Below are 23511 nucleotides of genomic sequence, written 5' to 3'. Positions count from 1 at the left end.
ATAAAAAAATTCTCAGTATAAATATAATATATTAAATGATCACAGTTTTTAGATTAACTTGTAGGGGGGAACCTAACCAAGTGGAGCACCCTTTGAGTGAAAAACTTCTAGATTACTTATCCATCATATATTATGTTCTCAAGCCAATAAATCCTTAATACGTCACAGATCAGCAAGATTAACTAGAGACAGAAAACAAAAATATAAATTGAGTTTTGACACTATACTAATACAGATATTAATTTTGTATTAGAATATTTTGGTGTGTGGCGATTAGATAGTGTGATAAAAATTAATTAAATCGAAATTATTATTTAAACTGATTATACATAAAATTAAATCACGGACATCACGTCAGTTGGTTATTAAAACAATTATTCTGATTACAATACAGATTTAAATTATCGTTACAATAGCTTAATTACTTAAGGACTGTCCTAACGAATTAAAATTACATAAATAATTTGTAAACAACATAATGGCGATGTAATAATAACGTTTTTTGTGTTATCTGTTCAACAATAATAATGATGAGCTCGTATAGAATGTCTGTATTCGATATCAACGAACAACATTTTGTAGCGAAATTACTTACAGTTTTCTATAACTATGGCTGGTAGGTACTTCAACAAGTTAATATGCTGTGATGTTGATAACAGAATGAGGTGTTACTGACGATTACACAACTATTTATATTGCTCACGAGTTTAAATTTGATGTGCACGTTTTTGTTGTTCATCAATAAAATTTCATTCGTTATATAAAATACTATATTTTATATATTTAATTATAATTAATGCCTGACGTAAAAGAAATCCAAGCGCAAACATCTACACAGAAATATGGCCCAAAAGCGACGTTTGCACAAGTAAGTGTTTTATTTATAGTAAAAAACATTTTGAATCAAAATTTCTAACCGATTTAATGTTAAAATTTTGAAAGTTCTTGGCGACAGTAGCACAGAGTTTTCTATTTATCGGGTTGGGCATGAACCTTTCGATATCAGCAATAGTCATTCGCGACTTGTATCAAAACCCAAACAGTGATTTTTCAATAACGATCACAGAGGCTTCGTGGTACGGTAAGTAAATTAATTATAATTTTATACTATAATTTTCGATAGGTCGATCTCATTGAACTGTTTGAATTTTTTTTTTACACCATAATATGTTTTAAAGTGTTGATTACAATGTTGAAGAAAATGTTTTCACGAACAAAGTTCAAGGTAGAAACTAGAAAAGGTTAATCGTTTTTTGAACGCAATTGTGTTTTATTTAATTTTATACTATGCGTATTTAACGTACCATCAAACGTCCTAACACTATTACTTACACGATATGTTGTTTAAAATTTAATCTATGTGATAATTTAAGCTATTATTAAACTTTGCAAAACGGATGAGAATGGATTAGTTGGACAAGTGATTATGAACTGTTGTTTTAAGCGTTGAACTTGTATTGAGATATACACTGTACATATTGCACAGTTCATAACAATTATGATGAAATATTTAATTTTTATTACCAACATAAAAAAACGTGGCCATATAAATATCAGTTGATATATTATATATTCATGTAAAAAATCAAAAAGGCGATAACTCGAAAATATTTTTAAACGCACTATAAAATAACACCAAAATTTGTTGTAAAATGTTTGTCATCATAAAAATTACTGCACGCATATGGAAATAGTGTTGAGCACACGATAGAACTAGAACAACGCTTTATCATAATTTTAATAAATGCAATACGGCGATCACTTGCACGTAAATGTCTATATTATCACGTGCCTTTACCTATGATACAATTTTCTTATTTTCATATTCTCAATTTTACAGGAAGCTTGTTGTTCATAATCTATCCGGTCGGGTGTTTAGCATCAGGTATCCTGCAAGATAAATTTGGAAAGAAACTCTGTATGATATTCGCAAACGTTCCAAGTATTATAGGATGGATCCTGTTGTATTCCGCACGCTCGTCGGTGTTACTGTGCGCGTCCACCTTATTCATGGGATTTAGCACGGGATTCGGCGCCGGATCTACATCATCGTATGTCGGGGAGATATCGGAACCAAGGCTCAGAGGATCTCTGGGTTCACTGGGAAGTACGGCGATGAGAATGGGCACGTTATTTATGTACGTTCAAGGATTGTTTTTAAATTGGAGGACCACAGCGCTGTACAGCACGTTTTGCCCAATTATATGTATATGCTTTATCATTTTCGTACGTATTAATGTTTAGCTTTATGTGTTATAATATCATTATTTACGTTTTTCGATTTTATTTTATTTTTATTGTAGTTATTTTAACTGTATATAATGTATTAATGATGTATGGTTTTATTTTGTTCCCGAGTCTAGATCCCAGAATCTCCCATTTGGTTGATCGCCAAAGGGCGGAATGAAAAGGCTGAAGAGGCCATGTGTTGGTTAAGAGGATGGGTAGAACCTGAAAAAATTAAACCAGAATTTCTCGAACTAATGCATTACAATGAAGTATCCGGAACACAGGGTGGCTGTAAAATTGATACCGACGATAAGAAGTTATTTTCAAATTTAACCCAGTTCAAAAATCCAGCGGTCTATAGACCACTAAGATTGATAATGATTTTTTTCTTTGTATCTTTTGTAGTCAGCATTTTCCCTACCAGACCATTTATCACCAAAATAATGAAAGAAATTGATTTGTTCAATAATCAAAACGAATCGTTGGTATGGACTTATAAGCTATAGTTTTATTAATGCAGATTTCTATTAAACAGTTATCGATAATATTTCATCATTATAATTTTAGATTCTCCTGACAGCTTTGACGAGTATCGGGTCCATTATAGCGACTGCGATTGTTCATCGAGTTGGAAAAAGATTATTGACCCTAACGACATTAACGATAAACACGGTTTTATTATTTATGCTTGGAGCATACATTATTGCAGTCAAAGCCAGCTATTTAACATCGTCTCCTTTGATCTCACTGACATTGCTGTGCAGCATTTATTTCATCGGCTCATGTGGTGTTTCGTGCATTCCCTGGATGATACTGATTGAAATTTTTCCCAACAAGTAAAATATTTATATTTTTACTTTATTTAGGTTAAATTGTTGAATTGTTTAAATTGTTCACATAGTGTGCAGTTTATCTTTAAAACAATTGTTTTAAATTTAGAAAATTTTTCAAAATTTTTATCAAATAACTTATTTTAAATAATATATCCCTACTAATTTCATTATATTTTTTGATAGTTGATAATTATTTTCATTTTTAGTTTATTAAATAAAGCTACTGCAGTTAAGTTATTGTTTGCTATTAACTAAGTATATTATAGCGTACAAAATTGTTTTAAATTAACTATTAAATAATTTTTTTTTTTTTAAATATTATTAAAGCTATTATCATAACTCAAAAGTTTTATAAAAACGTCATTGATAGTAAATTATTACATAAAAAATAATACTACTATAACTGTATAATGTATATTTCATTATAAAAAATGTATATTCATACTCTATACTGCTATAGTAGTAATGATATTTATAATGAACTTTTATAATGTGTTTACTTAAAAATTGTACTTGCCTATCATATTTTTTAATATTTTAACTTTATAGTAGAAATTTCTTCTAATTGAATTTTTTTCCCCGCAGAAGCCGAGGAGTTGCTACATCTACTTCCTCAGGATTGGCCTATATAATATTATTCATATTGACAAAATCATACTTAATAATTGAAATGTATTTAAGTCTGGAGTACACTATGATGCTCTTTGGTTGTGTTGGCGTTTTTGGGATAATCTATTTCTATTTTTATTTACCGGAAACTGAAAATAAAACATTATTAGAAATTGAAGAATTTTTTGTATCGAATAAGAATGGCTGAATTAAATTAACTACTTTTTTGTAATTTCGAATTATGTGACAACATTATTTTTTCTAAGTGCATGCCACAGCACACATATTCGTGCTTTTCTCCTTATTAAATTTTATAGAAAAATACAATATAACAAATTTGTGTTTATCATAACCAGTTTTGTGTAGTAAACTTTAAGGATTAAATAGAGCTCTTATCAAATATAAATATAAGAAAATGTTTCTTACGATACTTCAATTTTTAAGTGAATAATGAATATGTAAAATATTACAATCTAAATATCCTCTTCAGCGTTTGAAGTACAAAATTTAACAAAATCATGATAACGTATTTAATATTTTGTAATTAAAACATATAAAATGTTTATTCTTTATACCTAAGACTCAAAAATGTTAATTTCCAATTAGCACAAAATTAGAAATTTAAACGAAGACTAACAATTTTAGTTATTTTGTTGTAATTCAAAAATATTATTCATAAGAACTTCTATGTATATTATTATATTTTATACATACAATTACATTTTAATTAATTTTATACAATTGCCTATTCATCCTTTAATCCTTTTTACGTTGTTTACTAGTTACGGTCAAAATAAAAAATTACGTACTAGTTGCGGTCCCCTCAAAAAGGCAACATACTAATTGCGGTCACTCAATAAAAAATTCTTTTTTTAATTAATAATTAAATATAAAATTAAATTTCGTTTATTTATTTAATTAAGAAAAATGTATTTATCAATATTTTCCTTCCCATTTATATCGAAAGATAACAGATTTAGAACGTTAGGACTATCTACACTATTATTAATTATTGTATAGATATGGTTAAAAATGTTGATAAATTAAGTGGTTAAACTTGTGTCAAAATATAATATAATATGTATAATATTGTTTAACAATAATTATTATTATAACTTATGTCCGAAAAAAAGTTTTAAATATTCGGAAATTTCACCGTTTTCATATATTATGCTCTTGCTAGATGACTGACTGCATTTTGCCAAACCATGCTTACCCTTGGTGTTCATAAATTTTCAACGGAGAAAGAGAATTTTCTAGTGCAACAAATACAATATTGACTTGAATATCTAAAGTCGATTTCTTTCAAATTTGTACCTACAAAATTTTAAAATTTAAAATTATTATTATTATCATACACATTTTAGGTAAAATATTTTGACACAAGTTATAATAATTATTATTAAACTGTATTATACATATTATATTATATTTTAATACATTTTTCTAAATTAAATAAATAAATGAAATATTAATTTCATATTTAATTATTAATTAAAAGAGGAATTTTTTATTGAGTGACCGCAATCAGTATGTAACCTTTTTGAAGGGTAACCGCAACTGTTATATCTGTTTATCTCAAAAATCGTCATGACTGCAACTAGTATGCAGCCCCCTTTTACGCCCATTTACTAATTTTTTTATTGATTTATTCTAATAGTTTTTTTTTAAATATATCATATAGTTTTTTATATTTCAATTTGTGTTCTACAATAACATTTATTTTACAACTTTTATCATATTTTTAATAAATATATGGTAGGCCACATTTATACACCAGTTATACATATTAGTGGTAAAAGGTGACCCTCTATTTGTAACATTGGTTATAAAACGTCGTATGATGCGTTTTGATAATCCTTAAAAGTTTTATCAAAATTAAATATCTTAAAAATTACCTCAGCTTTAAGTATAGGTCACTGTATAGATGTGTTAATTAGAAAATTCAAAAAACATAGGTTTGTCCTTGAACAAATGTATCTTAAAATTATTCTGAATATTTTGAAAATTAGTATCGCGCAAGTAAAATAATAATAAATAATATTAAATTTGTAATATTGAAAATTGTGAAACTAAATTATTAATATTATTTTTGAATTTGAATAAGCTAATTAAAACATTGGAAAATATTGCTGTTTAGTGTCTTATTTGATATATTATTATTAAATTATGTAATTATATTTTCTTTATTTATAAAATGTTCTATAAAAATAATCTTATAAGGGAACCGATACAATTTTCAACCTTTGGAAGCCAGAAAACATATTTTATCGACATAACAATATTTATAATAAAAAACTAAAATAATTAAAAAATATCTTATAACCCTTTGAAAACCTTAAAATTAGTTCTAAACATTATTTAATACTCATTGTGTATGGAAAATAGTAATTTAAGTAAAGGTAACAATGGATTATCTTATGATTTTATAATTAGTTTTTATGAGTTATAATGACAAAAATAATTTGAAGAGAAATGGTTATTTTATGTTTGAATTTACAATTTCATTATAATTTGAACTTCAAACGCTTATAAAGAAAAATCTATATATTTTTAAAGTTTTTTTGAATTTCTGTAGACTGTTAGGAAAATTTATAAAGTATCACACATTTGTATCACATTTTTAAATTCGTTTACCAGTAAACAAAAAATTAGCATGCGTAATAATTGATAAAGCTAAAAGTTAAGTCAAACATTTCAAAAAGCTATATCTGGTAACATAAAAAAATCCCAAATATTTTGAATATTATTTTATGTCTAAAAATCTACTAATACAAATGTATGGCGAACATTTCTAGTGTCTATTATAGTTATTAATTTTTTAAATAAATAATATTGATTTTTTTATTTTAATAAAATTTCATAATATTTTAGCCTCCATGCTGACAAATATAATTTTCTTAAATTTTTAAGAAGAATACTTTGGCATTTTTAATGATATAATTGTATAAATGTATTATTAAATTACTAAACCAATAAAATGGTATACGTATTATTACATTTAAAAACATATATACGATATATACGATAACTTAAATATTAATATAAAAATGAATGTGATACATAGGTACCTGAACACATTTCTTTTATAAAAATCTCATCTTAAATGATTTAAAAATTTCTTACCTACTAAAAGTTAGTATTGAATATAAATACACGTCGACAAAACAATGGTCATATTATTTGCCTATTGTTCACTCTTAAAATTATAATTCGTTAAACACTGAAGACACTTAAAATTCACAAAAAGTGAAAAAAATCAACACTTACCCAAAAACAAATACCATTGAAAACGAATTAACATTGCAACGTCACTTAATCATTTTATATTATGATATTAAACAATTTTCACGTTGAATATTTTTAACTGTAAATTTAAGTGTAACGAATTTTAATTGTTAGGTTGGAAACAATAATTTATGATGCTAGAAGCTAATAAATAAATTTTTCAAAAATATGTAGTGAAAAATTATAATAATAATATATGTTTTAAAAAAAATTAACATTAAATATAAGTAAAAGTGTGTGATAAAAATACTTTAAAATATAGTCATAAATTATAAAATTATAATCTTATGAAAAATATATTTATTAATGAGTATACCTATTAATGGTTATTAATGGATTAATAGATAATAAGTTGTAATAGATTACCTATATGTCAATTTTTGAATAACGTTAGCAAAAATATATACCTATATTTATTAAATATTTTAGGTAATATATGAACTGAATTTTGTATCACATATTATAATTATTTTTAATGTTTACTATTTGTATTTTTATTTAACTTGTTCTATATTTTTGATATATTTGTAGCTCATTCTCTAAAAATGTCTCTTCGGCTTCTTCATGACTTAAAAACTGTAGAAAATAATAACTAGGTACATAAGACTTCGTAGGTTATTAAAATTTGTATTTACATTAAGAAGTTGATTTTTGCTATTTATCTAGATACGTATAAAATATGGTGTATAATTATTTGAAAAATGATTAAATATGGAAACAAAAAAACAAGTTAACTTAATCATATTTTATTGAAATTAACAAACATACATATTATATACTATGAGTTATGATGTTAATAAACACCTAACACTATACTTGATAAAAAAAAATGAAAGCTGGTTTAAATTTAGAAATAAACAATTAAAATCTACTTTATATTTTATTTTTTCACAATTTACTGAGAAGGTAGAATTTAATTTTATGCTGATTTAAATTATATCATACCGGCGAGTTTTGAAGTATACACTGAAATCTTCTATTAATTTTTTACCTATACAATCAATCTTACTAAACGTCAGTACCCATAAGAATAAAGTTCAAAAGATGAAACATTATATTTTTTATCTATATTTCTGAAACATTTATTGACAACGTTATAAATTCATGATTTTTTTTTTTTTAATTATAATGGAAACCTAAAAATAGTTAAAATGATTAAAATAAACAAAAAAGTGCTGTTTAAAAATGAATTATTTAAATTCGCGTGTTATCGAAATACACTTGAGTTAGGAAAGTACGTCAAATGTCATGAAAATGTCATCAACATCCGGTTTCTCGTTCTTTATAGTCTATAAATAATTATTTCATAATATATGTCAATGACCTTTTTAGGACGTTAAATTTCTTTCGAACAATGTTGAATATATGTTGAAGTTAAATTAGTTGGTTTTTCAGTTAATGAAACTGATATAACATACGGTAAAATTAAAGATCCAATTAATTAGTGTGATGGACGAGTAATATAATTATATTATATGAACCATTACGAATAAAATATTGATTATCATTTATGGACCTTCATCTCGAATATTTAAAACGTTATCTGAATGGAGTAGGTAATTTCGTAGAAACTATTATTTTATCGACAAGCTTTCTGACTTACAATAATATAATTTTCGTGTGTTGAATCTATTAGTTTTTATTAACGTTTTGTTGTGTTACTGTCTTTCGTAGTACTACTTACGTAATTGGTTTTATCCAAACATATTATTATGTTGTATGTGTTATAAATACAGAATCAATTCATATCATTCAGTCATATTCGTGATATTTTTTTAATTCATATAAATACGTTTGTATACATTATAATAATTTTATATATCACCATCAATGTCTCATAAAATTGACATCAATGGAGACAATCCTACCAAAAACTATGGCTCGATGGCGACCTTAGCACAAGTTAGTACAAATTGTATTTACTTAGAACAACGAACTGAATATAATATTTTATCCAAATTCAAAATACGCGTAGGTGTTCGCCACCATAGCACAGAGTTTTTTATTAGTGGGATTGGGCATGGAATTGACGATGTCAACGATCGTAATCCAAGATTTGTATAATAATCCAAAAAGTGAATTTTCGTTAACAACGTCTCAAGTATCGTGGTACGGTAAGCATGTACACGCTTATTGTTTTTATTTACATATGAATATTTTTATTTTCGGTGGTTATTGCTTAAAGACTTGATTTATTACGAACTGCAAAATAAGACTGAATTCTTAAGTTCTGGTGGTTAACAGTCGGACAGAGCAATCGGACGAATATACCTATTAGTGCAGTCAAAAACATTAAAAGTTATTCAACATTTAATATTATTCATAATTTATTTTAGAATTAATTTAGTTTGTTGATTTGTTAATTTATTTTTGTTTTTAGTCTTTATTAAACATCACTGAATAGTAAAAACAATCTCGTGCTATAGATTATTTTTCAAATGTTTACATAATGTATCAATGTATCACTGATAAAATGTATATCATATGATATGTAACATTTTTAACATATTTTTCATATCTTGAAACTAAAAATCTTTCGGTTATACTTATACAATTAAACGATTTTTGCTACTATCATACATAATTTTCATTACATTGGCACCAGTTTTTAAAACATTAAAAAAATGTTTAATTAATATTTTTAGCTAAAATATCAATACATTTTATAATATATTAACAAATACAATAAATATTTTTATAGCCCATTTGAAAAATATGATGAATCGACTTTAGTAAGAAAGTTTTGTTTTTCTTTATTTTTTTAATTATACCAATATTTTAGATTACTTAAATACTAATAAATACAAAAATAAATACAAACTGCAGTAGATATAGGTACACGTATTTATTTACAACGTGCATAAGCGTGTTTACTAATATGATATGATATTATTTTATTTAACCACGAATAGGAAGTATATTATTTGTGTTTCATCCAACCGGGAGTTTTTTATCGGGATTCCTGCAAGAAAGATTTGGAAGGAAACGATGTATGGTTGTAGCTAACATTCCTAGTATTTTCGGATGGATAATGCTATACTATACACACTCCGTGGTTGCACTCTACGCCTCGACCGTGTTGATGGGCTTGAGCATAGGATTCAGCGAAGCCCCAATATTGTCGTACGTTGGAGAAATAACCGAACCTAGGCTCAGGGGAATGATGGCTTCGTTGGCGTCTGCAGCGGGCATGCTAGGAATGTTTTTGACTTACCTTTTAGGATATTTTTATGAATGGAGAACCGTTGCATTGCTGAGTACACTTTGTCCGATCACGTGCATATGCCTCGTCATGTTGGTATGTTATATTAAATAATATTAAGTAGATATAAGTACATTTTTCCGAATACATTTTTTGGTTTGTTTTTTATGTTTTGTTTTGGTTGTTTAGATTCCGGAGTCTCCAATATGGTTGATCGCCAACGGGAAAAACGAAAAGGCTAAAAAGGCTCTGTGTTGGTTACGAGGTTGGGTGAATCCTGAAATAATCACAGCCGAACATCTCGAGCTAGTTCGGTACAACGAAGTATCTGGAACTCGAATTGGCAAAGCCAACGTTGAATTAGACAGTCTATCTTCAAAATTAGCCCAACTAAAAGATCCGTCCGTTTACAGACCGTTAAGATTAGTGATGATTGTTTTTTTCATTTCTTATATAATCTGCCTTTTACCTTGCAAACCGTATTTTAGTCAAATAATGAATCAAGTTGATTTATCAAATGATCAAAGTTTATTATTGGTATGAAAACAAAAATATTATAAAATATTTTATTTCAATTATAGGATTAATATTATATATTTTTGTTTTAAGGTTTTTTTCTCCATTCTACAAATCGCCGGATGCATAATACTAGTTCTTTCTGTCAATTACCTAGGAAAAAGATTTTTGACTGTAATGTCAGTTTCGATAAACACTATTTTGATAATTTTATTTGGTCTATACATAGTGGCATTAAATAACAATTACATCAAATCAACTCCTTGGTTTCCCACATTATTGTTAAGCGGAATTTCCTTATTCGGAACTTCTATCAGTACTTTGCCTTGGATGTTAATTAGCGAAATTTTTCCTAACAAGTAAATATCACAAATAAATATATTCAAATATTTTATGCGTAAAATAAAATGAAAATAATACCTTAATTAATTTTAGTATCGATAGATAAATACTTATTCAAACTAATTATAGTATTAAAATCATTTTGAGTTAATGCATTTTAAAACAATTTATTATAATACTAGTATAGAGAAAAACGGTAATAAAAACTTAGTAAAATAATATAAATAAGCCTGTTATGGTATTATTTATTATGTTCATATGCCATACGCTTAATTCAAATTGATTTTGGTTTTGAAATAAAAATCGTTTTAGTACCTACATAGTAAAATTTAAATTGTTTTATGTTATTATTATTTTTTTTTAACTTTAATAATTATGATTAATGATTTTTTTCAACTATTACCTAAATTAAAAAATGTATATAACAACTATTAATTTTTCTTTAAAAGTTACTAAATATATTTAAAACATTTTTTTTTACAGAAGCCGAGGAGTCGCTGCTGGATCATGCGCAGCTTTATCGTATTTTCTTATGTTCATACTGACAAAAACGTATTTAACAATTGAAATTATGTTAACCTTGGAGTATACTATGCTTCTATTTGGTGGTATTGGAATTTTTGGATTAATCTACTTATATATATATTTGCCGGAAACTGAAAATAAAACGTTATTAGAAATTGAAGAATATTTCAAATAAAATCTATATAATACTGTATACTTCATTTGTTTTACGTGTTCTAACATTATAATATATGTACCTACTTGTAATTTAAAATAAATCTACATATATGTAATATGTATGTATAAATGTGTAAAGAAAGATTAAATTTTATATTTGTAAATTGTTGAGTTTAGAACTTTCTTTATGAAATTTTAATTATTACACTAATTTAAATAAGTTGCTCTATAAAAATAATATTAAAATTTTAAAGTATTATCAACTGTATAAACATTATTCTAATGAATATTTTGTAATAGTTGATTTATCACAGTATTACTTACATAGTATGTAAGTGCTACGGCTTTTTTAAATGCTTATGACACGTGGCCAAATGTACCATTTCTAGTACACAGCTGAACATTATCGTCTTCAGTCTTGCCAAGTGTATCATTTAGGGTACATTCGATTCATTGACATCAGTAACATCGTGAGCCAAAATGGGTACACGTAAATGCGATTTTATTATGAGAGATGTTTGTGTGGCCTCCTAGTATAATGTTTTAGTAAAAATAGCAAAACAAATTTATAAATCTATAAATTTATTCTATGATTATTTTGGTCCGGCGTAATAGAAAAACATTGTAATAAATGGTATGAACTGCATGGCAGTACAACAGTATACCATTAATGGTACACGTGGCAGTCAACCTGTCTTAAAATGATCAAAAACAAGATTGTTAATCTTTTTATTTTATTTTAATATATCTATAATATTATATAATATAATATTTATATTATTATAATATATAATATTATTTTGAGCCTTTATTTTTATCTAAGATATATATAATATTTATTATTTACTAGTGTACAAGACAACTGATAGGTACTATATATTGCCTAATTATAGTAATCACAGTCCACATATTATTCAGTTACTTTAATTAGTTGCATAATAATAATTTATTATAAATCGACTACTGCGTTTTGTGTATTTCTGACTTGTGGAGAAAATTATAAACATCGTAAATAATAGTGATAATACTACTACACTAGACAAAGTGTTAATTTATACTATACTATCTGTATAACCCATAGACCTTATACTACTAAGGTCTATGGTATAACCACACTTCACATGAGAAAAAATAACAAGTATTAAGTATGGCACAATACTGCCCTGCTAAGCAAAAGTGCCGTAAAAACAGTTTTGAGAAAAATGCATTTTTGTGTTTTTCATTTTCTTATACATCTTTATTATTTTCTATACTATTTGATTTCGAATAAAACAAATTTAAAACATATCATCCTCTATAGTATTTTTGACAAAGAATACAATGGAATAATAATAAAATAGTATATTATTGACTTATTACATGAATTAAAGTTACTTTTATGTTATTACTTATTAGTGGTTATTATTTAGTAATTCACGAAAAAAACCAATGTCAGTGTAGTGACTATATGTAATATGTATATTTATTATTTAATAAATGTTATGTAACACACTAACACTGTCCTCACTTAAGTCACTTTGTGAACTAATTTAACCGAAGCGGGTAATCCGCTTATGGCTAAATCTTTGATATTTTTATCAAAATCGGTTTATTAGTCTTAGAGCATATAAGATAAAAAAAACCTGCAGTAATCATTTATATATAATATATACAGTGAAACCTCTATTAATGGATACATCTCAACAGTGGAAAATTCCCAATAGTGGATACTTTTAAATTTCCCAGCAAAAATTTATGTAAATAATAGGGATTATAACCTATTAATAGTGAACAATAAAAATTGGTACTAAAATTTAAAACTATCTATTATAAATGGACGCAGTACACATGTACATACGTCATATCGTAAATGCTTAAGTAATAAAAACATGACATTAATTATCTTTTATAAGTACATTTCGTTCATATTTTATCTTATCTTAATGGATAAAGAATAACATATTTTTAAATTATATAATAAATTTAAATTTAAATTTATATAAAGTATATTATTATAAACAATTAATATATTATTACAGTAAAGTAAATAATAAATACAATAGCATTAATGTAATAGATAATATTAATTGAATATGTATGTGTATATTAAATATTTATTATTAAATCTAAACTAATCTAACCTTTTGTATATGTTTTGTAATTTTTTCTGATAGCGCCTCTCCGAATCGCGGAAAAATGGCCAAGGAAAAAAAACCCAAACTAAAAAACATACCCTGGAAAAAAAGCCCAAGAAAATAAAAGTGCTATCATTGTAATCTTATATTATGAAATATTTTATAAACTGTGGTTGATTGTTGATTATATAATGGATTTACAATCATAAAATACATTTTTAATAATAAATTATAATATTTTTAAAATAATTTTATCATATAATTATTAAATAGAAGATAGGAATAAAATATTAAAAATACAAAATATTCATGTTATTTGTGGTAACATAATAATAACTAATAATAATACGAGAGATCATAGTCATATTAATTAAATAATATAATAATAATTAATTTTTAATTTTAAAAAAGAATTTTCGATTTTAATATATAACTTATTGTTGAATTATAAGGTTAATTCAGCTACACACTGGTGTTACCTTAACAACCCAAATCACATAATTTACTTGTAATAATAATAACTTGTAGGCTATATCTATACATAAAAAAATTAAAATTAACTTAACTGTACAATAATGATAATTAACTATAAAAAGCTAAGTTAAAACAATACAAAAATTAACTGAATAAGTTATATTATATTAATAAGTTTGATTAAATAAAAATAACTAACTAGTTAAGTTAAAAAGTTAAAAAAAATTAACTTTTTAATAAGTTATTAATGCCCACCATTGCTAAAAGTAAGTATGTATGTATGTATAATTTAATAAAGTATTATATTTTACTACTGTGTATATTATTTAAAATTTGTATCTATAAATAAATGTTAATATATTATGTATAATATATTTTTTTGGGCTTTTTTTCCGGCGTGTGTTTTTTAGTTTGGGTTTTTTTTCCGTGATCATTTTTTCTGCCTCCCGCCTCTTCATAGTGGACATTTTGTAATTCATCGTAAATGACGCAAATGTCCACTATGTAGAGGTTTTCTTAATAGTGAAAAATTCTTGATTCTTCATGGCTGTCAACTATATAGATGAAATTTCACTATGTATTATACCCATTTTTTCCACTCAAATGTCTAATGCTGTCTGCCAACAATATTTTGAGACGCAACTCTTTTCGTCTAGAAATTACTATATCTATTCTTTTAGCCAAATTTTCAATTTTAAAATTTAGGGAATCGATGTCTCAAAATTAAATTAGTAACACCATTAAAAGAATATTTCAGAGAACACCACAAGTCTACTATTATATTAATCGAAAAAAATATTGTATGCGTAGCTACATAAAATATACGAGTTATTATCTAACAATTTGATATTATACTTATTTGGTGAGGTATCAAATAAAATTTAATTAAATGATTAAAAATTCGATAGTTGTAAAACAAATATAGGTACATATACAGATAAGATTGAGTGTATTAATATTATTATTGTTATTAGCTATAACTTTCAACTTATAACAATTAATATAAAACATAAATAATTTTGAGACATTGGTTCTCAAAACGAGAAACCATTAGCCGAAAATGATGTAATTATTGTTAGAAAAAAAGAGAAACAACTCAATTCTATTTTGGGCTAAGGAAATACCTCTAGTTTTTGAAATCAAATCGAATTTACTTTTTGGGTGAAGGTACCTACTTGAATTACCTACATAAAACATATATATTACCTATATAGTGTATACAGGTATAATTGCTATTTATTATTAAACTATTATTTATTTTTCGTTATATGAAAGAATTTTTTTTTCAATTACACCTCAATATTTTATTTAAAGTTTTGAGGCCGATTTTTATATTTTAGATATTAATTAATAATTATTATCTTATATGTATTTATTAAATTAGTTATAAGAAATTATTTAAACATTTAAACTTCCGGTGATATCAGTGTTCTAGAGTACAGTGCATCATCACTGTGAAATATTACGTTAAAATATAATAATACACCTATATATAAAATCTACAAAAATAATATTTTTGAAATGTAAAATAATAATTAACATTTTTCATTTCAATATTATGAAATATTGTTTAAATTTTAACTTCAAAGTTCAAATGTCTACCTATAACTAAACAAAAAAGATGTACTTATATATTTTTTTAATTTTATGGCTTAAGTATGAATTACTTGTGAGAATTATCGTATTACAGTTTTAAGTCTTAGCTTTAAAAATTTAATATTTCATACATTCTCAATTGCAAAACGCTTTGAAAAGTTTTGCGATTTCCGCAAATGTTGTAAATATTTGAACTTCAAAGTTCAAATACTTATAAAAATAAATTGACTTATATATTTTAATATTTTGTTTAATTATGAGTATAGAACAAACTTATAATCATAGCCTATTAGCCTAATATAAATATTTAGTGATAATTTTTTATCCGTAGTAAAATTTAAATTGTGGCACTTCATGTTACGTCTTTCTTATGAAACTGGCGTGTATTGCGTCACTTTTTTATAATATACAGAATGATTCAACAGCAAACTACCTATGATCACTCTAATTTTTTAATTAATAATTATTATTTTATGATAATACTGATTTTTAGACACCTTGTTCTCAAATACCTATTTACTTTAAATATTATCGTGTGTTAATATGATCATCTATTTTCAAATAAGAACAACCTTTTTATACTGTAAATTAGTAAATCAATACATTTTTTTTTTTTTAAATATTTATATTTTGTGAACATATCCCGAAATTTAAGCGAGTGGATTATGAAGTATTAAAATGTGTACCTATACTAAATTGTAGTATTATAATATAATAAATGATTACTAGTACCTATACAACTAAATTGAATTGAATTCATATTTTATATTATATGTAAATCTATATTATTAGATATAATACGTAGTCCTTTGTAAATAATTTTTAATAAATCAGAAACTACTGGTACAAAAAATATTTTAGTTTAGAAGCATCAGCCATCAATATTGCTGAATGTGTAGCTGTGTAGGTACCTACATTAAAATATTTTTAAAAAATAGTTAATTTTTTAAAACAGGTCTCAAGTTGATTTCAAACGACTTTTTTTTAAAAAAGATAAATATAAAAGATTATATTTTATTCTCATTTGAGAAATTCGTTGGAAAAAATGAATCGTTTGTCAATGATAAATCTGTTAACAAAACAACCAATGACTACAAGCCACAAGGAATCTATTAATAGTATTAAACAATAGTAAAAGGGGGATATATTTAATTATACCCTGAAAAATATACATAGGACAGTATGAGTCATACTGTATGACCTACCTATCATGTATTCTGATTTTAATAAAATGTCTATCACGAGTTTACAACACTATCATAGACTATAATGATTATCTGTAGAAACTGAAATATGAAAATTTCTAACGGTAATATAATCTGTAAAACCGCCAATACCTATAAAGTTTTTGTGAAGTCTTAACAGACAACAGTTAAAAAGTTAATTTTTTATTATCAGTTAATTCTAACGGTTAAACGGTTAACTTTATTATGTATATATATATAAATATATAATCATATATAATCACACGTGTTATCAGTAGAAACGTTATCACACTTTAATCTTTTGTTATTTTTGTTTTTGACTTTCTATTTAGACCCTTATTTTTGTTTTCTAGTGCTTACATTACTACTTATTAGTTTTAATGAATCATGCATTTTTGAAATATTAAGTATTAAATTATAACATTCAATATTATTTTTAAAATGTGAACGCATTTCAAGTACAGAAGACTCAAGACTATCTCTTTCGCTACTACGCACGTCATGTCATTGTTCGCTCGAATTTATCGTTTATTTACGGGTTAGTCTTCTTCACTATAAATTGTTGTGCGCGATTGAAATACAATTAGTACCTATGTATTTTTCGTCGTAAACGTGGTTGAGCGACATTTTATACGATGGTTAAAATGAAGTTGTCATGTCTCTTTCTGTGCGTTATCGGGTTCTCGATCATTACATTGCTGTGCTTGTATCTCCCCGACAAGCCAATAGCGTACAACATTAGTAGGATGTCAGCACTCAATGCCAGTATATTACTTGGCAGCCAATCAGTTCAATTGTTTCAGACCAAGTAAGACAAATTACATAACATTGCAATGTATTTTATTTTTACATGCCTTATATAATCATTAATCACTATAAATACTATTACATTTTTTATGTGGTATGTAATTTAGAAATATTTTGTATTAATATTTTTACTATGTGTAGGAAAAATGAAGAAGTAGTCATAGCTGTTGTGATTTGTGGAAATCGTACATCTGAAGCACTAGTTATGATTAAATCAGCAATTGTCTTTCGAGGTAATTCAGATCTGAGAATTGTCGTGATTGCTGAAAAGAACATTCAACAAGAATTTGATGAAACTGTGAGTATTTTTTGACATGAATAGCAGTACTACTGCCTTACAAAACGTAAAATATAATATGTATTTTTTATGTACTATGGCTTGTGTTTTAGTTACGAGATTGGAGACTATTGACTAATGATTCATTTTCATACGAGATTCATAGTATTATTTTTCCCAAAGAACACTCTGATGAATGGAGAAAATTATTTCAGCCATGTGCATCTGAACGTCTTTTTTTGCCAGTAAATATAGTTAAAATTGATATATTACCTATAAGGTACCTATTAGGTATAACATTAAATTTTTTTTTTTAATTTAAAATTTTAGTCAGTTTTAAATCATTTGGACTCAATTCTCTATGTCGATACTGATACATTATTCTTAAGCAACGTGGAAGATGTATGGAAACATTTTGCTCTAATGAATTCTTCCCAGTTGGCTGCAATGGTACCTGAACACGAGGACTTGAATGTTGGGTGGTACAATAGATTTGCCAATCATCCATATTATGGAAAATTAGGTTAGTGTTTTTGTACAAAATGTGTTAGGTACCAAATAATATATAATATATTCATTTCAGGATTGAATTCGGGTGTAATGTTAATGAATCTCACACGTATGAGAGAATTTGATTGGATAAGTCGACTTGCGCCTGTTTTAGAAAAATATAGACTATATCTTACTTGGGGAGATCAAGATATTATAAATGTTATTTTTCATGATCATCCAGGTAAATCTATCATGTAACTATTTTTTAGTATATTTTTAACATTATTGCTATGATTTTTTAGATAAGGTTTATGTATACCCATGTCGATATAATTATCGTTCTGACCATTGCATGTATATGAGTAACTGCAAGTCAGCTGAAGAGGATGGAGTGGCAGTACTTCATGGATCTCGTTCTACATTTCAAACAAACAAACAGCCTGCATTCCGAGCATTATTTACTGCCATGTCCCAAGTATAACTGCTATAATAAAATCATTACTAAATAATTTGGTTTATTATAATACATTTTTTTTTTACAGTATCAACTTGGTAGTGATCCAGTTAAATATCTCTTGGAGGCATCTGCCAGTCTACTGAATGAGACTACGTCAACAAATTGTGGGCATCTTGCTCCCATATTTACTCATAATATGAGACTTATGTTTCAAACAGTATGACTAAATCAATATTCAAACATTATTTATGATATCAACAAAAAAGTAGCGAATCACATTTTAACCTGATACTGTCTTTTAACAAACCACTAAGTGGGCAGTTCGCTTGAATAAAGTTGTGATATATATACAATGGTTTTGAATCATGAAGTATTAAAAATATATTTATATTATTTTGAATTAATTTAGTGAAACTTAAAACAAAATAAGATCTCAAATAATTTAAATATTTTTCTATTGATGTATTTTGATATTTTATTTTTAGTTGAAACATGATTTAAAAATATTTTTATCATATTGCCTTCTAGTAGATACTACAATATCTACTTAATACTACATTACGACGTTAATACCAAATTCAGAAATTTTTTAGTCTTTAAAAATGTTTATTTATTTTTGTTAAAACTATATAAATTTATTTATTATACAATATACATATTATAAGTAGGTACTTATATATTTAAACACGTCATATTTTATTTTTTATTAATTGGAAATGTATAAGTATTTCCATTTTTATTATTTATATTATTGTATTCATAATTTGTTTTTAAATACCAAATATTACTTTTTTTGATTTTCAAAATCAATGAAGTATTATTATTATTATTTATATAAAATCTCTTTTAATGATTCTCGAATTTTTTATTTTATTAATAATATTCTACTTATCTTTAACTGTGATAAATAATTTTATTTGTACATTTTTAGTAAACAGAAGTCTATTAGATATAATTTTGTACTTTTACTTAACACATCTTTATTAATTAATTGTTTATTTTAATTAATCATTATATTTTTTAACAAAATTTACCAAAATACTTTTTAGTTATTAAATAATAAATGTAATTGAGTTATAATTAATATAAAATGTTATTTAGACTTACCTATTGTTATCCTTCCTATGATTGCTTAGATTGGTTTATTATATTTGATGATTTTATGTTTAAAAGAATAAGAATTATCATTGATCCTCATTCTACCTCTTTTTAACAAAATATGGCTAATGTTTAAATAAATCTTACTTGTATAGGCGTCAAATACATAGATGCTCAGGTGATTGAACATTGAATCCCTCTCGAAATATGCAACGGAATTAGAATTATAGTCAAAAATATTATTTATCTATTATTATAATATGAAAAACTGTTAATTTTTACTTGTTGATAATACAATTTAAGGGGACTCAAGCAACTATTTTTTCATACTTTTAGCTCAATAAGCAAAAGAAAATTAATCATACTTCTAGTAACTCCATTTAAATTTTGAAAACCAATTTTGGTTTGTTGTATTCCTCTTTTCTAAGTTTGCTCAGAAGTAGATTTTTATATTTTTAATTTCATCGCTATCTACAACTAAGTGAAGTATAAGTTTATTTTGAGAAAAATATAAACTTACTGTGAATCATATTATATTAACTAAAAATAAAGTCGTGGATCTATTTCCGAGCAAACCTAGGAAATAGACTTGTTAAGTACAATTATCTTTTCAAAATTTAAGTCAATCAAAATAAGGTAAATTTTTATTTCTCTTTTAGTACTATTTGCATAAAATTTACTTCTATTACCAATTACAAGGGAAATTTCACATTTCAAATAAATTGTATTGATATTTTTGTATTTGGACGCCTAAAAGTTTGTGGATACCTTTTTTATGTATACTTATTATGGTTTATAATTTATTATATATATTTATTATTTATATAGGTTTAATGTAAAAAAAAATAAAACGTCACGACAGATTTTGGGAAAACAAAATGAATATTTTATGTAAATTAATTTTTCTATGATGCAGATTCGACGCAACTATTATAAATATTATTTATTAATATTTATAGTAGATAGTTATATCTATATTTTGATTATTATCGTAAATCTGAAAATTCAAATTTCGTAGCGAAAATGAGATAACGGATTACACACACTATAAAAAAAATAATATTCATTTACTTCTCGCCACGATGTAAAGAAGATATATTCTCTACATCGTGCTTCTCATCATTGACATAGCTGAAAATGTTCATGTAATATGAAATGCTTAATTACTACTCCAGACTCCTTAAAACATGGTATGCTTCAGCACCCTTAAAAGTATTATAAGTTGAAATTTAATCAAATTTTCATATCGGAATAGAATAATGAATATTGATACAATGATATAAATACCTAGTTAGCTATGGTTTATATTCTAGTACAAATTTATAAGATGCCATAAATTTCAAAAAATCTTAAAATTAAAGAGAGAATTATACTTGAGCCTATTATATCTACCGATTTTTAATAATATTTAAATGTGTTCAACAGTTTTCGTATGTTGTTTCGAAATAGTAAATATTAAGATTAATAATTATATCGTATTATCGAGAATCGTAGTAAAAATATTATATTCATATTTTCTAATGATAATACAGCTTCAACTTTGGTTATAGATTTCTTGTATGAAACCTTATACTGACTAATGTAGATACTTTTTATACCAACCACTAACCAGTACATTTTTAAAACTAAAGAAGAAATTAAACAGACGGTATATAGTAGGTACATATTACAGCTTTAGCTTTTGGATCAAATGATCAATGAATATCTATTCGTTTTAATCAAGAAACAAATCATTATTATGATTAAAAGTATACCTAACTAATTTAATAATTTTACAAACAAATTAAAACGATGTATGTGCATTAGCTACATCGTTTAATCAAGATATAGAAACTTTATAAACAGAAAAAAATGTGATGAATGGTTAAAATGGTTCTCTTCTTGTGATAGATAAAATATTTTCCCTAGTACCTACCTTCAAGGCATTAAAGTTATTTGTTACATTACCGGTAACAAGTTGTACTTGTGAAAGAACTTTCTCAATACTGAATATGATTAAAACAAAGTTTCAACGTACTACGAGTCAAAAGAGAGTTGACGGGCTTCTAAATATATTTATGAAACAGGATCAAACGTATAATATTGAATGTTTATTATAAAGAAGTAATAGAAGTTTTTAAAGCATTATATCTTACGGCTAAGGCACCAAACGATGTGTATGGAACTTAAATAAAACATTTTACCTAAATAAATACCTATATCAAATAGGTTATTCAAATTATGTTTTCTTACTTTATTGATGTTAAATGATATATTATTATTAAAAAGGACTTATTGAAAACGTTTGTGGTATTTTTATGTTAACCTAATTTGTAACCATCAAAAACAATACCATGGTTTAATAAAACCATATAATTGATTTTGTGTGAGGTTTAATTTCAATGATTGCTGCCTAACATCAAGGTCTAAGCTGCAAAAAAAAATTGGGGGAGGGGTTTTGAATTCTTAATTAAGTATTGGATCTCTTGTCAATAAGACCATTTTACATTAAAATAAGTCAAAAATACTATTAAAAATAAAACTAAAGTTTCTCAAAATACATTTTCATTTTATCATAAAATGTTTTTGATATTTAAAAATTTACAATATAATATATTATTTTACTAAAACTATTATCAATTTTACTCACTACTAAAAGCGTCTCTCGAATGCCTGATATTTATGACTGGAAAGAGAATTTTTAAAAACATGTCAGCTGTGTTTACTTGACACTTGTATCATACTAATTATTTTAGATTAAAAGCGGAGAGATAAATGTAGGTATTGATTTTTATGTATATTTTAGTTTTTGTATCTTTCATCATTTTTTGGAGTAGTAATAATGATTTGATTCTTAGGCTACTCATAAATTACGTCTGGTCTTATCTAAATTATTACATGAATTGCGTCCGGTTTTATTTGATTTTGTCAAATTTAAGTCTGATTTTGAAAAAGCAATCCACTCATTATTATTATTATTATAATCGTATGGCCATTATTCAAATAAAAAATGCAGGTTTTATTTAGTTTAAAATTGGTGGAAGAAATTTCAAACGGTTAGTTTAAGTCAAGAATTAAAAAAAAATCAGGTAGGTATAATAAATATTTTCTTAAAATATTTTTTGGTTTACCATTTTGAAAATCAGATGAAGTGGGGGATTGTTTTACACATTTTTATTTTACTTACTTCAATATTGTATAGAAAAAATAAAATAAAAATCAATATTTTTAACCTACCGATAGTCATAATTTGTTATTGGCAATCATAAGTCTGTATGTAATGGGAAATGGGAAGGAAAATAATGTTTTTAC

At 25.3% G+C, this 23511-nt stretch overlaps 2 protein-coding genes across 2 annotated transcripts; both read left to right on the top strand.

Annotated features, from left to right (window-relative positions):
• The first annotated feature begins 595 nt into the window (after nucleotides 1–595).
• Nucleotides 596–11864, top strand: LOC114131126 (uncharacterized). The gene is made up of 12 exons (XM_050200148.1): nucleotides 596–868; nucleotides 943–1081; nucleotides 1841–2226; nucleotides 2364–2714; nucleotides 2797–3065; nucleotides 3648–3874; nucleotides 8776–8861; nucleotides 8935–9073; nucleotides 9872–10257; nucleotides 10351–10698; nucleotides 10771–11036; nucleotides 11503–11864. The coding sequence occupies exons 1-12, from the start codon at nucleotides 797–799 to the stop codon at nucleotides 11717–11719; spliced, it is 2886 nt and encodes a 961-aa protein (XP_050056105.1). The 5' UTR covers nucleotides 596–796; the 3' UTR covers nucleotides 11720–11864.
• A 5531-nt stretch (nucleotides 11865–17395) lies between these two features.
• LOC114131129 (glucoside xylosyltransferase 1) lies at nucleotides 17396–20153 on the top strand. The gene is made up of 7 exons (XM_027996273.2): nucleotides 17396–17897; nucleotides 18038–18194; nucleotides 18287–18418; nucleotides 18504–18696; nucleotides 18757–18906; nucleotides 18968–19140; nucleotides 19208–20153. Exons 1-7 carry the CDS (start codon nucleotides 17725–17727, stop codon nucleotides 19343–19345), a joined length of 1116 nt encoding a protein of 371 aa, XP_027852074.2. The 5' UTR covers nucleotides 17396–17724; the 3' UTR covers nucleotides 19346–20153.
• The last annotated feature ends 3358 nt before the right edge of the window (nucleotides 20154–23511 follow it).

This window comes from Aphis gossypii, chromosome 2 (assembly GCF_020184175.1).
Source record: "Aphis gossypii isolate Hap1 chromosome 2, ASM2018417v2, whole genome shotgun sequence".
NCBI lineage: Eukaryota > Metazoa > Arthropoda > Insecta > Hemiptera > Aphididae > Aphis > Aphis gossypii.
This window is presented reverse-complemented; position numbering and strand designations above follow the sequence as displayed.

Bases quoted from the DNA above. Each gene is read 5' to 3' on its own strand.
- LOC114131126 (XM_050200148.1), top strand. From the start codon at position 797: ATGCCTGACGTAAAAGAAATCCAAGCGCAAACATCTACACAGAAATAT. The intron at 2,227-2,363 runs GTACGTATTAAT...TCCCGAGTCTAG, and splicing joins GTATATGCTTTATCATTTTC to ATCCCAGAATCTCCCATTTG. The intron at 8,862-8,934 runs GTTAGTACAAAT...AAATACGCGTAG, and splicing joins CGATGGCGACCTTAGCACAA to GTGTTCGCCACCATAGCACA.
- LOC114131129 (XM_027996273.2), top strand. From the start codon at position 17,725: ATGGTTAAAATGAAGTTGTCATGTCTCTTTCTGTGCGTTATCGGGTTC. The intron at 17,898-18,037 runs GTAAGACAAATT...TACTATGTGTAG, and splicing joins GTTCAATTGTTTCAGACCAA to GAAAAATGAAGAAGTAGTCA. The intron at 18,419-18,503 runs GTAAATATAGTT...TTAAAATTTTAG, and splicing joins CTGAACGTCTTTTTTTGCCA to TCAGTTTTAAATCATTTGGA.